Here is a 20,294-nt window from a genome sequence, read left to right on the forward strand (position 1 = left end):
ATATTGTATTTAATTTATACTTTAACATATTTAACATGTATTGGTCAACCTGCCATCTTGGGGGGGGATGAGGGGAAAATTAGAACAAAAGGTTTGGCAATTGTCAATGTTGTAAAATTACCCATGCATATGTCAAGTAAATAAAAACTATTAATAAAAAAGGTAGAAAAACAATAAAAAAGGACAGCAAAGTCATTAATAGCTGGTCATCCTAGAATATTACTACTACTTTGTATACAGTACATTTCTCTTTGCTTGAGGTTATGAAAAACTTTCCAGGTTTTTTTTTCTTGTCTGAGAGCATCCTGCTCATCATTTCCCATAGAACAATAATATTCCATCGCAAACACATACCACATTTATTGAGCCATTTCCCAATTGAGGGACAGCCTCTCAATTTCCAATTTATTTTTGTTCAGAGAAAAGGTATGATTCTGTCCTTTAAAGGGGCAGCATGGCATAGTAGAAAAAGCACTGGATTTTGTAGACAAAGGTCCTGGGTTCAAATCTCTGTTCTATCATTGGTACAACCTAAGGCAATTAATTTTCACCATCTATAAAATAAAATAATTGAAATAAATGATCTCTCAAGGATTTTCTCTGTTTAAATCTATGAAACTATGATCTAATGCTTGGTTGATAATAATTTCTCAGAAGCCAGAGGTAATATAGGTGACTCATTGACTGCCAGAAAGGATAATGGAGTATCTAACAGGACAGCAGCTCATTGATCCTTGTGTTAAAATCTCCAATAAGTGACAGAAACTATGGGGAATATTAATAAACCATATCTCTGCTCTTCTAGGTCTGTGACCATGAGCTTCAGTGTCAGTGTGAAGAAGGATGGCTGCCTCCCAATTGTGACAATTCCATCGTTGTTTTCCGTGGGTATTATTAACTTTATTTTTGTAGCTATTAATTTGTGACTATTCATATCCATTCCGATCCTTCTTACGAGCAGTAAGAAGGGGGGGGTATTCGTGTCTTTATTTAAGGTATCCATATTTATCAAATAAGAATTTTATTGGCTGGCCTTTGTAATAAGTCAGCTTCACAAATAATAATTATACTTCCCACATTTTTATAGTACTTTTAGGTTTGCAATGAGTACTCACTACTGCTCTGAACCTCAAGTTTCTAAGCATGTTAGGCAGAATGGAGTCAACTCAATATCATGTGAAGGGCAATGACAAATATATTTGTCACTGCTGAAACCATTATTGATGAGACAGAGAACAAAACCAGAAATGAAATAATTTTTTAAAGTTTGTTAAGATGTCTGTAAAATGAGACTAAAAAAACAAGGGGTGGCCCACTCCACCTGAGTGTCTACAATTTACATATCATATTAAATTTAAAGAAAGGTACAAGGAAATAGTTGCTGACTGACCAATACAGCAGAAAAAAAAATATATATATATATATATATATGGGTTGCTTGAGACTTATAATAGAAGAAAATGCCTTCTATATCTTGCAATAATCTTCAATATGATAAGGTTTCTAGCTAGCATGATCTATATCCTGAGATAATCATTTTTAAAAGTTCCATTAAATTATAAAAGTAGATTAAATTCTTAGTCAAATAACTCTGTCAGAAGAGACATCTTTTCACTATTCATCTCAAAAAACTCTATAGAATTCTTTTAAGAAGGGTTATGGATTAGACTACTGCAACTCATAATCTGGAGAACAAATTGGGTAAGCATCAAGGGCTATAAATCAGGGATTTAGACTTGCACAAGGAAATAAGTATGCTATGTAATCCAAGGAGATTTTTCAGATATTGAAAGAACACACATAGGATATAAGTATCACAAAACATTTTTTTAAATAGACAAATTCACAATTTCATGCTTTATTCAATGTAATAAAATTTGACAAAACTTAACCTGATTATCTGATATATCTCCTAAGGAATCTAGTTAAATTATTTCTATGGATAGACTAATTGTGGATTAAACTATATTAAATCAACATTTATTTTTAGATCTTAGCCATCCTGTGTAGCTGCATGATAGACACTTAGAAACATTTTCTTTTAGTTTTTTACTTAACTTTTTGAGTTCTGGTGCTCCAATCCCTCCTTTATCCATTGAAAAGGCAGGGAATTTGAAGTCATGCAAAACATTTTCCCATATTTTCCATGTTACAAAGGTAAGAAAAATAAAGAAAATGAAAAAAGCATGCTCCGGCCTTAACTCAGAGTTCATCAGTTCTCTCTTTGGAGGTAAATACATTTTTAATCATAAATCCTTTGACATTGTCTTAGATCATTATTTTGATCAAAATAGCTAAGTCTTCCACAGATGATCAACATATAATATTGCTGTCACTATCTACAATGTTCCCCTGGTATTGCTCATTTCAATTTGCATCAGTTCTTATAAATCTTCTCATGTTTTTTTTCCCTAAAATAATCCTGTTCATCATTCCTTATGGGAAAATAATATCCCATCTCAATCATATACCATGACTTGTTCAGCCATTCTTTTATTGATAAGCACTCCTCAATTTCCAGTTCTTTGTTACTACAAGAAGAGTTGCTATATATAGTTTTTTCTTTCATCATCGTCATCTTCTTCTTCTTCTTTTTTTTTTTTTAAGATACAGACCTAGCAGTCATAATGTTAGGTCAAATGATATGCACAGTTTGAAAGTCCTTTGGGTATAGTTCTAATTGTTTTTTTGAATGTTTGGATCAGTTCGCAACTCCATCAACAATGCATTAGTCTTTTAATTCTTTCACAATCTCTGTCACTTTCCTGTTCTATCATATTACTAAATTTGATAGGTGTTATAAAGTTATGTTAATATGTCTTACTCTAATCAATAGTGACTTTGAGCATATTTTATATAACTCTTGGTAGCTTTTAATTCTGCTACTGAAAACTTCCTGTTTATAGTCTTTGATCATAAATTGGGGAATAGCTCTTATTATTTTAAAAATAAATTTAATTCAGTTCCCTATACATCTAATTAGTGAGGCCTTTATTAGACAAACTTGTAAGTCTCCTCCATCACCTTTCTGACACTGCCCTCTTCCCCCTCCAATTTTTTGCTTTCCTTCAAATTTTGACTGTGTTGATTTTCTTTGTGTAAAACTTTTCTTAGTTTCATGAAATTGATAGTATTGATTTTACTTCCAATGAGCTTCTGTATCTCTTGCTTGGCCATATCGTTCTTTTCCATGGATCTGATTAAGTAAATTTTTCAATGCTTCCCTGATTTTCGTATGATATCACCCTTTATATCTTATGCCCATTTTGACCTTATCTTGGTACACCTTATGAAATGTTTACTTATGCCTGTTTTCTGCCAAAATGTTTTCAATTTTTCCCAGAAAGATTGGTTAAATAGTAAGTTCTTGCTCTCAAAATTTAGATATTTGATATGGATTTATTTCTTAGCCAATATTAAATTGGGCTTGACCTAGGACCTATTTGTGGCTAATTAGAATCAGATTGGTTTTAGTTTAAGGCCTGGTCCTTAAGAAAGAAATCTAGCTAGTAAAAGACACACACACACACACACACACACACACACACACACACACACATACACACACATGCACACACACACTTTTATATATAAGTATATATATTTATATTTATATAAAAGGTAGATTGTGGACAAAGAAACTGAGTATTTGCCAAGCAAAATGCTCCACCAAAAGTAACATTCCTTCTTCATTAATCTATAACCTTTTAAGATCCCAGTTCTTGTTTGGAGGACTTCATGAAAGTTCTCCCTTCATTGAACCCTTCATTTAAGTGGTTAGCTTTCTTTCTTAAATAGCATCAAGCAGAAGTCTGTTCATCTTTCAAGGTCTCCTGCACTTGGCAACTCACTAAAGAAAGGAGCAGTGAATTCTTAAACAAATTAACTCTTGAAATACAAATTAACTCTTGAAGCAAAAGTGAATACTCTTTTAAATTGCAAACTCCTTCACATGCAGGATTAGACTGATGAATATTTAACAACTAGCTCTCAAAAATATGTATGCAAAATAATATATGCCAAGAAAAATGCTGAGCAATGTTATTAACATTTTTTTCATTTTTTCCTTAGTTTACATAATCAAAAAAGAAAGGAAGGAAGGAAGGAAGGAAGAAAGAAAGGGATGGATGGAGGGAGGGAGGGAGAAAGGGAGGGAGGAAGAGAAGGAGGAAGGGAGGGAAGAAGGAAGAGAGGGAGGGAAGAAGGAAGGAAGGGAGGAAGGGAGGGAGGAAAGAAGGAACCTTTGGCTTATTTTGTTTACCAACTTCTGAGGTGTAAACACTGACACTGAAAATTTAACAATTAATCCTGCCAAACTAGTTTGAGCTGGCTCTATCAAACTTTTGTATGTATCATGATACAATATGAAAACACATCCTATTTAATAACCAGTTATTGAATCTTCCATGATAATGGAAGTACTAGGAATTTGAGGTTCCATAGTAAAATCATCCCAGTTCTCAGTCCACATTTGGGTTGATTCCAGCTACATTTTTTTAAAAGTCTACATTGGGAATGTTGAACTTACAAATCTGTATGTATCTCCCTGATTATTCAGGAAAAAGTCATTTCTTCAATTCAAGCAACAAGTATATATTAAGCTGGGCCTTAGAATCAAGAAGATGAGTTTTTCTGAGTTCAAATGTGGTCTCAAACATTTCCTAGCTTTGTGAAGATGGGCAACTTACGTTATGCCTCATCTGGGAAATGAGCTGGAGAAGGAAATAGCAAATCACTCCAGCATCTTTGTGAAGAAAACCCTAAGTGGGATCGTGAAGTATGGTTCATGACTGGAAATGGCTGAATAAAATTCACTATGTGCTTCACATAGTTCCTGGCACATTATAGATACTTAATAATTGTTGATTGTTAGCTTAACTTAATTTTTAGATAACAGGGCCCTTAACGGACAAGTACATTTTGGGTATTCTTTCCTGTTACAATAGCAAAAATAGTGCAAAGAGAAGCTAAAATAATAATAATAATAATAATAATAATAATAATAATAATAATAATAAAAATAAAAATACATACATGCACACACACACATATATATATAATATATATATATATATATATATATATATATAAATATATGTATATATATATATATGTATATACCCACAAACATTTTGCATTTTGTATATGCCTGGGCTAGTCATTAGTGTTGAAAAATACTACAAGGTGTCTTGTTCCTCTTTTTCCTGATATCCTGATCTCTCTCCTCCAGTTTGCCCAAGCTTCTCTCTTGTCCTTTGGATTCCTGCAGTTTAGTAAGCTCCTTCTGAGCTTCCAAGTGATGGTTGATGGGAACTCTGTATGAACAAGCATTTCCCCAGCAGAAGTTCAGAGCTTTACCCTCCAGCCATTCACAATCTCCCTGTTACCACTCCTAGTTTCCAAGCCCAACAATACGGATTGCCTTTTTCAGACTGTCACTTAGAAGTTCGAAGTTGATAGTCTTTCATACCATTTTCTGTTATTCTGAGTTGCCTTGTAGTTGACATAGAATTAAGGACATTTCATTGCTCCTTCCTCCCACGGGTACTTCTGGATGGCACTGATTTCCCCTGGGGTAATTTAGGGCAGATTATCATCTAGATTGACAGTAGGATTACTCAATCATAAGATCAAAGAATCATAGGTTTTGAGCCCCAAAAGATAAAATCCAAAGTTCTTCTGGTCCAACACTCATACTTTACAGATGAAGAAACAGGGGCACAGGGGATTCATAACTCTTAAGATCATAAATTTCAAGGTAGACAGGATCTCAGAGACCATGTAATTCAACTCCTAATTTTGTAGAGAAGGAAATTGATCTCCTTAACTTGAAGTTAAGTGATTTGGCAAAGATTTCATAAATAGTAATTACATCCTTACCCTTCTATTAATGTTGTAACAAAGGGAAAATAGTGTGTTCTAATAGAAGGAGTACCATCTCTGGAGTCACAGGACTGGATTTCAAATCCTCCCCTTGATACATATTGCCTATTTAAACTGAACTGATTATTTGATTGTTCTTAGTTCTGTTCCAACTTCTGTGAATGAAATGAGGAAGTTCGACTAGAACAGGGACTTGTAATCTTATGTGTATGTGTGTGTGCACCAAGTATACCTTCCCTTTGGAAGTCTGATGAAGCCTGATGAGCCTGGCCCCATGGTCACCCCATGCCTCCCTAGCCAGCCCCTGCCATTCTCTAGAGATATAATCCAGCATTCTGTGAGCTCTTCCTCTGAACAAAATTCTCTGCTTGGAATTAAGGGTATAAAGACAAAAATCTGCTGCTAAGAGGTGAGAAGGAAGAAAGAAACATGCATTTATAAGCACTTACTATGGGCCAGGCACTGCATTGGTTCCTCTGAATTCTAGGGTGTAAGAATCTCATATTTTAGGTTGGTACCTCATGTGTTTCTCATATCAAGACCTAAGAGTCTATAATCTTTTTTCGAAGTCGGGAGGTGAGGAGAATTCCTTAATTAGATTACTTTGTTGGGCCTACTGCCCAACCCCTCCATCTGGCTCCCCCAACTTAGGATACGTGACAATTAGCCAGTTCTGCTTGGCTTAAATTTATCGCTTCCAGTTCTGTGTCTCCAGGACCAAAATGACTTTGTGTTTGTCATGGATGAGGGCTTTTAACACATTTCAATTTGTAATTTGATCTAATTCAATAAACATTTTTTCAGCCCCCTTCCTTCACCCCTCATGACTAAGGGCAAATCCCAGTGCTAGGTACCAGAGATAGAAAAACATTAAACTACACAGGGAGCTGTGCACTATTGGGGAGATAACAATCTAAATAACATACATACATATATGCATATATATTAGCATAATTTGCAAAATACTTTCCATAAGGTCAATAATCTTTTTATAAACTGAACACTGTGATACAGAAACAGGAGAGTAGAAACTTCTATTTTTGTCCTTGTACCCCTAGATATGTGCCAAGCATGGAATGAGATCAATGAAAGCTCTGTCAAGATTAATGTGTACAATTGATTTTTAAAATTTTAATAATAGATTTTTATTTTCAAAATACATGCAAAGACAGTTTTCAATATTCACCTTTGCAAAACCTTGTGTTCCAAATTTTTCTCTCTCCCATCCCTTCACTCCCTCCCCTAGACAACAAGTGATCCAACAAAGGTTAAATATGTGCAATTCTTCTAAACATATTTTCATATTTATCATGCTGCACAAGAAAAATCAGATGAAAAAAGAAAAAAAAAACAAAAAAGGTGAAAATCCTTTGTTGTGATCAACATTCAGTCCCCATAATCCTCTTTCTGGATACAGATGGTTCTCTCCAACACAAATCTATTGGAACTGGTCTGAATCACCTCATTGTTGAAATGAGTCAAGTCCCTTAGAATTGATCATCACACAATCTTGTTGCTGTCTATAATGTTCTGTTGATTCTACTCATTTCACTTAGCATCAGTTCATGTAAATCTCTCGAGACTTCTCTGAAATCATCCTGCTGGTAGTTTCTCACAGAACAATAATATTTCAAAACATTCATATACCATAATTTATTCAGCCATTCTCCAACTGATGGGCATCCACTCAGTTTCACATTCTTGCCACTACAAAAAGGGCTTCCACAAACATTTTGGTCCATGTGGGTCCTTTTCTCTTCTTTATGATCTCTTTGGGTGTATAATTGCTTTCTATGTTTCCTCCTCCTCTTTCTCCTCCTCTTCATTTTCTTCCTCCTCCTTCTTCTTGTTCTCATTCTTGTTCTCCTTCTCCTTCTTTACCTCCTCCTCCTCCTCATCCTCATCCTTCTTCTTTCTTCTTCATCCTTCCTTCTTCTTCCTCCTTCTCCTCCTCTTCTTCCTCCTTCTCCTCATCCTTCTTCTTCCTCTTCTTCTTCTCTTTTTCTTCCTTTTCCATTCTTTAGAGAATTATAATTAATCAATTCTATATTGCCAAGGTAAAAATTCCTTTCCTCAGTGCAGAACTGTTGACCCCTCTGTAATAGTTTTGAAGGGTTACCTTGGGAACACTAAGAGGTAAAGGACCATACGATAACATGCCTCAGATGAAGAACTTGAATACAGTTACTTCTAGTTTCATAGTCAGATGTTAACATCTATGCATTTTGTCATCAGTGTACACATAATCCTCTTCATTTACAGATGAAAAAAAAAACCTCAATGAAGAAGGGGATATACCTAACATCTTATATAGATAGAATGATTTGAAACAACATTAAGACTGCAGATCAAATGATCTTCTTTTCAAAAGAATAGCATCTGAAAATGTCTATAAAAAGATATTATTGATTAATATAGAGTAGACTATAATGGAGAAAGAAACAAAAAGCTTGTCCTTTCAGAAACAGAGAACCACCACAAGCAGCTTCATTTTCTTGTGTAACCAAGGACAGTATGGAACAGTAAAAACACATTTCTATTTTAAATCTGTTCGAGATGTTTGGCCTTGAACAAGATACATTACCACTCTAATCATCACTTTTCCCATTTGCAAAATGAAATAGCACTAAATGTTTCCATTTCTAAGTTTACATCTGCATGTTCCTCCAAGGACAGTCTTATTAAAAAGGAGATACTAGGAGATGACCAGGAGTGAAGCTTTTGAGAAATGCTGGGATTTATTTGCTCCATTCCACCTGTGCCTTGTTTTTGATGCAGTGTTTGTTCTCGATGCAGATTTCTCCATCATGTTCTCAATATCTTGTATTTATACTCTGATTTCTCATTGTCAATTTTCTCATTGTGTCCTGAACTGTAGTCTGCAAGTCAAAGGCTTTTCTATTCTGTCTTCAAAATTGTAGATTTTTTTTTCCATTATGTCATGAAGATTGTAGAAATCTTCATTATTTTCTGTACTTTGTAGATTATTCCTCAGATTTCTCAGTGTTGGAGAATTATAGCCTCATTGTTTTCTTAATGTTATATATTTATTCATTTTGTCCTCCACATTGTAGACTTCTCTATCATGTTATCAATGTCTGAGGTCTCTGCTTTTTATTCTTAACATTACAGATATTTCCATTGTGACGGGCATTCTGGTTGCACTCTCCATCATAATTATCATTGCTGCAATTATAGTTCGACATCAGAGCACAGCTAAGAGGAAAAAAGTTCAGAGGTAAGTTTGTTTCCCTTGTGCCAGATATTCTCCTTCTAGTTTTGTGATTTTCTCAAAGGTCATCTAAATGGAGAGAGGACTCACAACTCTCTCAGAAAAATTTATATTATTTTATTTTTAATAATAAAGAAATGTGCTCAAAAGTATTTTGAGTATTGGAGGAGGAAGAAAATGTCACAAAATCAAACCGTGGTAGTAAAACAACTTCTGAAAGACTTATTCTATATAAAGAGGAAAACAATCTCACTGAAAGAGCTGACAATGTAAACACAACATTTTATGATTTGTAATATTTTCCACAGTTATTACCTTACTTGATTCTCAGAGAAGTTCTTCAAGGGAGTTGTCCAAGTACTTCCAAGTACCAAGTAGAATCCTAATTTTATATCAAAGGAAATTAAGACACAGAGACACCAAGGGATAGAAAAAAAATAGATTACATCTTCCTAAGGAGCAAAGAATTATAGTAACAATAATAAAATGTTTTATACTTCTATGCATTTTTCTTATTTTCCCCCAACAGATCTGAGAGGTAGACAGGATTAATGTTAATGTCATTATGTTATAGAGGAGAAAAGTAAAGAGATATTAAATAACTTCCAAGGATGTTCAGTTCTTTGTGATAGAAAAGTCAAACAGCCTTAGACATTTTCTACTTAGACTGCTTATTGGCATTCTTACCATTTCCTTCATTTAGTTATACCTAGACACCAGAGTGACAGAACATAGTAGAGTTTTCCAAATGTGTATTGTGTAATGGAAAGAAATGATGTGGAATAATGGGTAGAAAGTTGGGCTTAAAATCAGGAAGAACTGGATCCAAGTTCCATCTCTTAAACTCCTGGCTCTGATTCCAGGGACATCATTTTATTTTGGTGTTCTAAGTAACTAAGACTTGTGTTATAGAGAAGGTGCTAACTTACATTAGTAGAAGATCACTCATCTATAATTTCCTTATATCAATAATAGTTTTATAAAATATTTTTATGAATATTCATTTTATCCTTGCAACTTTGAAAGGTAAGTGCTATTATTAAGCTTTTTTGACAATAAGGAAACTGTGGTTAAGTGACTTGCTCAGAGTCATACACCTAGTTAGTGTCTGAGGCTGGATTTGCATTTAGGTCCCCCTAACTCCAGATCCATCTATGCACTGTAGCATCTTACTCTTTCATCTTTACATCTTTTTTTTTCATATTTACATCTTTCACTTACCAGTGAAATTTCTGTCAATGAAATCATAAGCCAATTCTTACTTCCAATGAATCAGGCATCTTGCCAGCCACTGAAGATGTATACTTTGAAAGAGCAACTGATCCTGGCCTCCAGGATCTCAAATTCTGAGAATTATTGTACATAAATTCTATTATGTACAATTGTTGTTGAAGGTTGAATAACAGACTACTTTTAACCGTAGCCAATCCTGCCCCACCTCAGGCTCCAAATCAAGGCAATGGAAATCAAAGAGACAACGGGATTTACAAAGTGCTCATTCCCATGAGGTAAGCCATCAATTGTGTTACAGTTCCTTTCTCCTTCCCATTTTCTCCACTTCATAGTTCCTCAACCCTGCCTCTTCACTCTTTGACCATCTTTTATCCAAATCAGGAATCAATAAAAACATTATGACTTAAGCATACATATACATATGTAGTGTAGGAATGTATATGTATATATTATATAATGATATTATATAGTTATATAAATTATTATATATATTATATATCATATATAAATATGTATGTTATATATCATGTGATATATTATATATATATATATTTATATATTATATTACATAGTTATATAAACTATATAAGGATTATGGTAAAAGGGAAAAAATGGAAGCTGAAGACAGACACAACCTGCTAAAAAGCTAAAAAGAGAAAGGAGAGCTCACATTTAGGTTGGGTGATCGTGGATGGCTTCCTGAAGGAAGTGACATTGCCATTATCTTTAAATGTTTAAAAAGATTTTTAATGAGTAAGGAGGCTGGGAGAGAAAATATTCCATGCAGAAAGAATAACATGATCAAAGGCACACAGATAGGAAAACATAGATGAGTTTAACGAAGATGTAGGCTCATAAAGAGAAATAGGAGGAATGAATTGGAGTAAGACTTTTGGTGGCAGTGAGTTGTAAGGTGAAGGTTTTGGATTCTATTATACAGGTACTAGGGAACCAGTGAAGTGTGCCTTCAGGAAACTTCAAGTCTAATTTGGAGATGCAATTCACATAGGGCAGTCATTGAAAGCAAAAGTTATTTTGATCTATGGAGTCATAGGGATTTTGATTAGAACCTTTCAGTAGTCCATCATTATTTCCTTTCCAGAACCAATAGTATTATGAACATGATTACTGTTCTCAATGTTAGAGTAAGAAGCAGGTGGGGAAAGACATTCATGGTATTAGTCTAGATGTCAAGAAACCAAAATATGATTTAAATAAAGTAAGATTATGAATAGTTTGTTTGAGTATTAGAGGATCCAGAAAGCTGGTGTTAAATATTCCTGAGAGAGAGAGAATGAGAAGAAGAGAGGGGGGAGAGAGAAGAGAGAGAGAGAGAGAGAGAGAGAGAGAGAGAGAGAGAGAGAGAGAGAGAGAGAGAGAGAGAGAGAGAGAGAAAGAGAGAGAGAGAGAGAGAGAGAGAGAGAGAGAGAGAGAGAGAGAGAGAGAGAGAGAGAGAGATGGGGGGAGGGAGGGGAAAAGAGGAAGGGGAAAGAAAGGAATGAAGAAACAAAGAAAGGGAAGAAAGAAAGAAGAAGGAAAGAAAGAAAAAAGAAGAGAAAGGAAGGAAGGAAGGAAGAAAGGAATGAAGGAAGGAAGGAAGAAAGGAAGGAAGGAAGGAAGGAAGGAAGGAAGGAAGGAAGGAAGGAAGGAAGGAAGGAAGGAAGGAAGGAAGGAAGCTGTTTTTTGAGATCAGGGATTGTTTTGAAAATTGTATTTGTATAATAAGCCCCTGATGCAGAAAAGTCACTTTAATAATTACTTGTAGATAAGTTATAGTAGATAGCTTGACTAATTACTATGCATTATAAGTTGATCTCAGAATAGTCCTGGAGCTTTCAAGATTTTCCAGTGTTGCTTCTGAAAGAGTAGCACATTCATCTGCATGTAATAGATTTTTATTGTTTCCTTTTGTTGACATACAAATTTTTTTTAAAACATTTAGATGGGTCCAATCAGTCCAACTATGACTACACCTTCAATGGAAAGTAATACACCACCACTTCCTCTTGTAAGTATTTCCCTTTTCACTCAACTTTCTTCTCTTCTAATTTCCCTAATATACTTAGACCTATTCATGTACTTGTTGTCTCAGCCTTTACTTTGTAAGTTCTTTGATCATTTCCCAAATTTCATGCTTCATCCCTTGAGTCCATCACTTCTTTATCAGGAGATAGACAGCCTAAAGGCATACATTTTCAATTAAAGTCTGGATATCTATCAAAGTACTAACATCTTGAGCTTTGAAGTATAACTGAGGTCACATTGGAAGAGCTATCCTTTTTTGGGAACAAAGCTACTTGGAAAATTCATGTTCTTCATTCAATATGTTCAAATTGGTAGTTACATCCTTTAACTAACAAACTCTTCTCTTTCTCTAGCTAATTACAAGGCCAAATCTTCCACCACCTTTGATTCCTACAACTAGATCCTCATTTGTCCCCCGAGTAAGTAACTAACCAAGTGATTGATTCTGCATGATTCCTCTTCTGAGGGCCACGTGAAGGTTTATTCCAAACTTAGAATAAGAGCACTGTTTCCTTCTCTACATGCACTTTCCACATTCTAGTATGTATTGTGCTTAGCTATGTGTTCTACATGTCCTGGCTATCTCTATAAGGATTATAAAGAGAAGAACCCTAGAAAAACAAAGCTCCAGAGCTGGAGGAAGCTTCAGTGACCCCCCTAAAGCAATTATCAAAGGAATTTCCACCATAACATATGTGAAGAATAGTTGTTTGATCTCTGCTCAAAGACTTCCAAGAGTAACAGTCTACCATCTCTCACAGTGATCCATTTGACTTTTGGACAGCTCTGGTCATGGAGATGGCTAGTTCAGTGCTGGGTCTTGAATCAGGAATCAAGAAGACCTGAGTTCACATCTAGTCTCAGGAAATGGCTGTGTGAGACCCTGCACAAGGCAATTAATATGTTTGCCTTATCCCATGCTCAGTCCGAAGTCTTGAACTGTATCAAGTTAACACTGTCCATGGAGTTTTCTTGAAGTTAACACTGCCCATGGAGTTTTCTTGAAGTTAACACTGCCCATGGAGTTTTCTTGAAGTTAACACTGCCCATGGAGTTTTCTTGAAGTTAACACTGCCCATGGAGTTTTCTTGAAGTTAACACTGCCCATGGAGTTTTCTTGAAGTTAACACTGCCCATGGAGTTTTCTTGAAGTTAACACTGCCCATGGAGTTTTCTTGAAGTTAACACTGCCCATGGAGTTTTCTTGAAGTTAACACTGCCCATGGAGTTTTCTTGAAGTTAACACTGCCCATGGAGTTTTCTTGAAGTTAACACTGCCCATGGAGTTTTCTTGAAGTTAACACTGCCCATGGAGTTTTCTTGAAGTTAACACTGCCCATGGAGTTTTCTTGAAGTTAACACTGCCCATGGAGTTTTCTTGAAGTTAACACTGCCCATGGAGTTTTCTTGAAGTTAACACTGCCCATGGAGTTTTCTTGAAGTTAACACTGCCCATGGAGTTTTCTTGAAGTTAACACTGTCCATGGAGTTTTCTTGAAGTTAACACTGTCCATGGAGTTTTCTTGAAGTTAACACTGTCCATGGAGTTTTCTTGAAGTTAACACTGTCCATGGAGTTTTCTTGAAGTTAACACTGTCCATGGAGTTTTCTTGAAGTTAACACTGTCCATGGAGTTTTCTTGAAGTTAACACTGTCCATGGAGTTTTCTTGAAGTTAACACTGTCCATGGAGTTTTCTTGAAGTTAACACTGTCCATGGAGTTTTCTTGAAGTTAACACTGTCCATGGAGTTTTCTTGAAGTTAACACTGTCCATGGAGTTTTCTTGAAGTTAACACTGCCCATGGAGTTTTCTTGAAGTTAACACTCTCCATGGAGTTTTCTTGAAGTTAACACTGCCCATGGAGTTTTCTTGAAGTTAACACTGTCCATGAAGTTTTCTTGGAGAAAACTCCATGGACAGTGTTAACTTGATACAATTCAAGACTTCGGACTGAGCAATATCAAAAGTCATTCTGGCTTTTTTTCCTGATTCCAAGCCTAAATTATCCCATTTATAATTCCATCCATTGCATCTGATCTTACTCTCTGTGTCCAAACAGAACAAACTGAATCCTTCTTCCATGCGCTGCTGCTGTTGTTATACAATCATTTTAAATCCTGCCTGACTTTTTGTGTCCCCATTTAGGTTCACATAGGGTTTGGGGTTTTCATGGCAAAGATATTGGAATAGTTTGCATTTCTTAATTCAGGATCCCATTTTATAGATGAGAAAACTGTGGGTGAATAGGTGACTTTCTTTTTCTGAGGCTGGGGTTAAGTGACTTGCCCAGGGTCACACAGCTAGGAAGTGTTAAGTGTCTGAGACCAGATTTGAACTCGGGTCTTCCTGAATTCAAGGCTGGTGTTCTATCCACTGAGCCACCTAGCTGCCCCATAATAGGTGACTTTCTTAAGGGAGCACAGGTAGTTAATATGGCTGGAGGAAAGAAGGATTTGACTCTGGGTCTCTAAATTCAGTCATCATTCTCTGCACTCACTTGAGACTGTATTTGTCCTGAGAAAAGACCTAGATTTGAACCTATCACATCACCTGTGTGGTTCTTCTCCTGTTTAACTTACCCACTAATGAAAAAGATTGGACTATATTATATTTAGGGGTTTTGCCATCTTAATTTATAAGCTTTTTGAAAAAAAAATCACTTTTTCTTCTCTATTGGATTCAACTCTCTCCAGCCTCTGATAACTTTGAATAAGCACGACTGTAATAATGGTCAACACAGTTTTACATGGGCTTCAGGGAACACCTCTATAATTTCACATTTATAGTCTAAAGTCTGCAGCAAAAAAGGTGCATTTTAAAGGCAGCAGTGAGTATAGCAATCACACTTGTGGATGGATATAAACTATTCAAACTTCCCAGAAACCATCACTGGGAACATGGCGGTATTTCCTTTTCCTGTTTTCAAGCATAATCCCTGGCTGCATCAAAGGCAATAGCAGGCTGAACAAATTCTCCCTAAGAAATAGTTCTTCCAGCTAATCCAATTCCAATTGATTAATGATGGACAGAACCAGCTACATCCAGAAAAGGAACACTGGGAAAGGAGTGTAAACTGTTATTTTTACCTTCTGAATCCAATTCTTCCTGTGCAACAAGAAATTCGGTTCTACACACATACATTGTATCTAGAATATATTGTAATATATTTAACATATATAAGACTGCCTGCCATCTGGGGGAGGGGGTTGGGGGAAGAAGGGAAAAAATCTGAACAGAAGTAAGTGCAAGGGATAATGTTGTAAAAAATTACCCATGCATATGTACTGTCAAAAAAAAAAAGTTATAATTATAAAAAAAATAAATAAACAAAAAAAAATAAATTAAAAAAAAAAGAAAAGAAAAAGAAATAGTTCTTCCACAGGATAATCAGGGAGGTAGAGTGTGAGAGTTGGAGGATTTAAATCCCTCAGACATCAGCTGTATAACCCTTGATATGTAGTTTGAAGGACTTCAGAGATCATCTAGTTCATTCCCTTCACATTGTGTTGTGCCCTGCTTTCTATAGCTCCCAAGTTGGGGTGTCAAAACATACCATGCTTTCTAGAGCCCCCACACTGGGGTGATTAAAACATTCTATCTTCCTGGAGAAGTGATAAGGTGAGACTCCTGAGGATGGTGGAAATATGGAGTCTGTTTATTCCCCCTTCTTTCACCCTTCTATACCCTCATACCCTTATGTAACCAAAACAACACTGTGCATGTGCTAAGTATATACTACACATGTGGGACCACATAAACAACTTGTATGTAATTTGCCACCTGGTATCACTCTGCTTCAATCACAACACAGGTTGTCACACCCCCTGACTTCTCAGGAAGGCACTCATAATAGCGTGCATTTGAGAGGCTTGTTATGAGGACCAAAAGAAAGAATGGATATAAAGTATTTCAGAAATATTAGAAATGCTTACTAAATTTAATTTTTACTTATCAGCTGTATTTTGTAAGATATGAACAGACCAGACTAAGACAGAACCCAAATAACCTTAAGATGAGTGCCAACAATGCACAGTCTGCAATCTGTGACTGCCTCTCATCCCTACCCATAGCCCCAAAGCTCTGAGTCTTGGATAACCTTCAGCTATAGGCCAAAGAAGAACAAGAGGCAAGAAGAAGATCTCTGGCTAATGGATTGGGATTTACTGCATTTGTTCTATTCTCCCATTCTCTTCAGGGTCCCATAACACCTTGAGAAAAGTGCTCTGTGATCCTAAAAGTGGTAGTGTGAATGGGACACAAACATGAGGAAAACATAAATCTTTTCCCAGCCACTAATTTTGCTAGATGACTTTAGAAAAGTCACCTAAACTCCTTAAGCCTCGAACACCTACCTCACCAGGTTGTGAGAATCAGATAAGATTAGAGTACATACTCACAGATAGAGATATCTCTTTGAAAACCCTAAAACTCTTTAGAGATGATATCTATTAATTGATTATAATTATAACTATTTTCTCGGCATCTTACTCTCTACTGACTTCATTTGATAATTGCTTAAACTTTTTGAGGCATTGTAAGCTCTTATTTAAACCTTTCAACCTTACTTACTGGTAAGTGATCACAAACAATACTATTCCCATTTTACAGATGATGAAACACATACTCAAAGAGATTGAGTTTTTTATGCAGGGTCACATATACAGGCCCAGAACTCTGTAGAAGTATACTTGAGGGGCAGCTAGGTGGCGCAGTGGATAGAGCAACAGCCTTGACTTCAGGAGGACCCGAGTTCAAATGTGGTCACTTAACACTTCCTAGCTGTGTGACCCTGGGAAAGTCACATAACCCCAGTCTCAAAAAAAAAAAAAAAGTATACTAGAAACAAGACTACTTACAAGGTGTTAACTCAGTGTGATGGATGAAATTATGGTTCTCTAGTTCACATATACTTAGTACTTAGCACGGTTCTCTAATTCACACATACTCAGTATGCTGTAATAATGTAATTGTAATAGGGTATTTAAGGGCTGAGAGAACTGGGGACACAGTCAGACTGGGACAGACACAGACTGTGAAGGAGACAATAACGTCTTTAGACTCTATTCCTGAACTTCTGCATGGTGACTATCTTGCTGAGACCAAGGCCCATCTGGAGGACCTCCAGAAAGCTAGCCCGGACATTACAGTCGCACAGTCAAGAACTTGTCAGAAATGATATTTGAACCATATTTTCTTGACCTTGAGTTTAGCATGCTCTTCACTTGGCCAACTCCCTCTCTATCTTTCTGGGATTCTCTAGTGGACTTTAGCTTTAAATCTCTCCTCTTCTTCTCATGGATTTTATTGGTGATATGAATCTTGTCTTTTTCCTTATAAGTAAGGAAAGGATTACAAAATATAGTATGCAAAGTGAGTCAGTGATACCAACTACCAATATTCTTATAAGGATCTCAGATTTATTAATTTCTATTTAAAACATTCACATGATAATTACTTATTATATTCATGCCAAAGCCTTATCTTTTTAGGGCACAAATCCCAAAGTTTGAATCACCTGCACAAGGATGGGTGAACAATTCAGAAGATAGGACAGGAATCTGGATGGAAGAAAAGACCTTCGTTTTTCACGAATCTGGTGGATCTTAGTAGATTAGACATTCAATCTTCAAGAGTAATTTGCCCTCATGGAACATTGGTGGGACTGCCATGATGCTCCACAATGCTACCTTTTGGTGAAAAAACTAGGGCAAAATAGAAGAACCTGGCATAGAGTGGACTGCTGATTTAAGGGACTGGCTGGCTTCTTGGACTACAAGAGATGGGAGAGGGTGATAATACTCAAAGCTTGAATGAAGAGTTAGGAATGGAGAATGAACCTGTAATTTCATTGATATAGGGAATTCCTGGGTGAGTAAAACCCCTTCACTAAACCAGGTCAGCATTTTTTTTTCTGCCAATAAAAATATTAAAGAGTTTCCTAGATTGACCCACACGTAACACCCTATACCAACAAAAGATTGAAATGGGTTCATGATTTAGACACAAAGAGTGATATTTTAAGCAAATTAGAAAAACAAAGGCTATTTTTCTCTCAGATCTATGGAAAAGGAAGAAATTTGTGGCCAAAGAAGAATCTGAGTACTTTATTGAATGCAAAGTGGATAATTTTGATTGTATTAAGTTAAAAAGGTTTTGTACAAACAAAACTAATGCAGACAAGATTAGAAGGGAAGCAATAAACTGGGAAAAATATTTACATTCAAGGGTTCTAATAAAGGACTCATTTCTAAAATATAGAGAGAATTGACTCAGCTTTATAAGAATTCAAGTTATTCTCCAATTGATAAATATATGAAGGTCAAAGGATATGAACAGGCAATTTTCAGATGAAGAAATTAAAATCATTTCTAGTCATATGAAGAGGTGTTCTAAAACATTATTGATCAGAGAAATGCGAATTAAGACAACTCTGAGGTACCACTACACCCCTCTCAGATTGGTTAAGATGACAGGAAAAGATAATAACGAATGTGGGCAAACTGGGACACTAATATGTTGTTAGTGGAGATGTGAATTGATCCAACCATTCTGGACAGCAATTTGGAATTATGCCCAAAGAGCTCTCAAACTGTGCATACCCTTTGACCTTGCAGTATTTCTACTGGGTTGTAACCTAAAGAGATCATAAAGAAGGGAAAGGGATCCACATGTGCAAAAATGTTTGCGGCAGCCTTTTTTATCGTGGCAAGAAACTGGAAACTGAGTGGATGCCCATCAGTTGGAGAATGGATGAATAAATTGTGGTATATGAGTGTTATGAAATATTATTGTTCTGTAAGAAATAACCAACAGGATGATTTCAGAAAGGTCTGGAGAGACTTTCAGGAACTGACGCTGAGTGAAATGAGCTGGACCAGGAGATCATTATATATGTCAACAATAACACTATATGATGATCAATTCTGATGGACATGGCTCTCTTCAACAATGAGGTGATGCAGACAAGTTCCAATGGTCTTGTGATAAAGAAAGTCACTTGATCCCAGAGAGAGGATGTGAGAACTGAATGTGGACCACAACATAGTATTTTCACTCTTTTTGTTGTTATTTGCTGGCATTTTGTTTTCTTTCTCATTTTTTTTTCCTTTTGGACTTGATTTTTCTTGTGCAGTATGATATTTGTGGAAATATGTATAGAGGAATTGCATATGTTTAACATATATTGGGTCAGTTGCTGATAGGGGCAGGTGGGAAAGGGAAGGAAAAAAATTAGAACACAGGATTTTATAGGGATGAATGTCAAAAATTACTCATGTATATATTTTGAAAATAAAAAGCTATAATTTAAAAAAAAGTTTTCTAGAACACAGAACTTATATAATTTATCCAGGATCACATAATCTAGGTGTTTCATAAGAGAAACTTGAATACAGACCAACTACAGATCTTTCTCCACTATACATTGCTGAATGTAAAAGCAAAGCACAACCAAAAAAAATCTCTGTGGTCCTTGATGGTGATTTCTACACATTGTTCCCTAACTTGGGTCGAATGAACTGGGAAGGTTAGCTTATTGGTGAGAGGTAACATTTGCAATCTGACAGAAAGCCAATGTTTTAGACATGATGATGTCATAAACACTGTCAGATGTTCTTTTTTCCCATAGAAAAAAAGTGAGGAAACCCCTTTAGTCTGATTCCCTCACTTTGGAGGGGAGAAAACTTAGACTCAGAAAGTTTAATGGATTTGCACCTCCAATCTCTACCTCAAAGGCTTCCTCCAAATCTTTGCTCAGGTGCTACTTACTACATTAGGCCTTCTTCAACCTCTTCTTATTGGCCCCTTCTCTCCCTTGAAATTATTGTATTTGTTGTTATACACCATAAGGTGTATATAAATAGATATAAATAAATAAAAAATATATATATACACACAAATACACACACACACACACACAT

The 20,294-nt window shown here is 35.8% G+C and overlaps 1 protein-coding gene across 1 annotated transcript in view; it reads left to right on the plus strand.

The window, feature by feature from the left end:
• Positions 1-19,690, plus strand: part of ADAM28 (ADAM metallopeptidase domain 28) — a 73,815-nt gene extending 54,125 nt beyond the window's left edge. The window contains 6 exon segments of the mRNA XM_074285423.1: positions 806-884; positions 9,016-9,121; positions 10,539-10,623; positions 12,291-12,356; positions 12,727-12,792; positions 17,865-19,690. Coding sequence (XP_074141524.1) covers positions 806-884; positions 9,016-9,121; positions 10,539-10,623; positions 12,291-12,356; positions 12,727-12,792; positions 17,865-17,885 — 423 coding nt within the window. The 3' untranslated portion in view covers positions 17,886-19,690.
• Positions 19,691-20,294: the final 604 nt, after the last annotated feature.

This window comes from Sminthopsis crassicaudata, chromosome 2, assembly GCF_048593235.1.
Source record: "Sminthopsis crassicaudata isolate SCR6 chromosome 2, ASM4859323v1, whole genome shotgun sequence".
Classification (NCBI taxonomy): domain Eukaryota; kingdom Metazoa; phylum Chordata; class Mammalia; order Dasyuromorphia; family Dasyuridae; genus Sminthopsis; species Sminthopsis crassicaudata.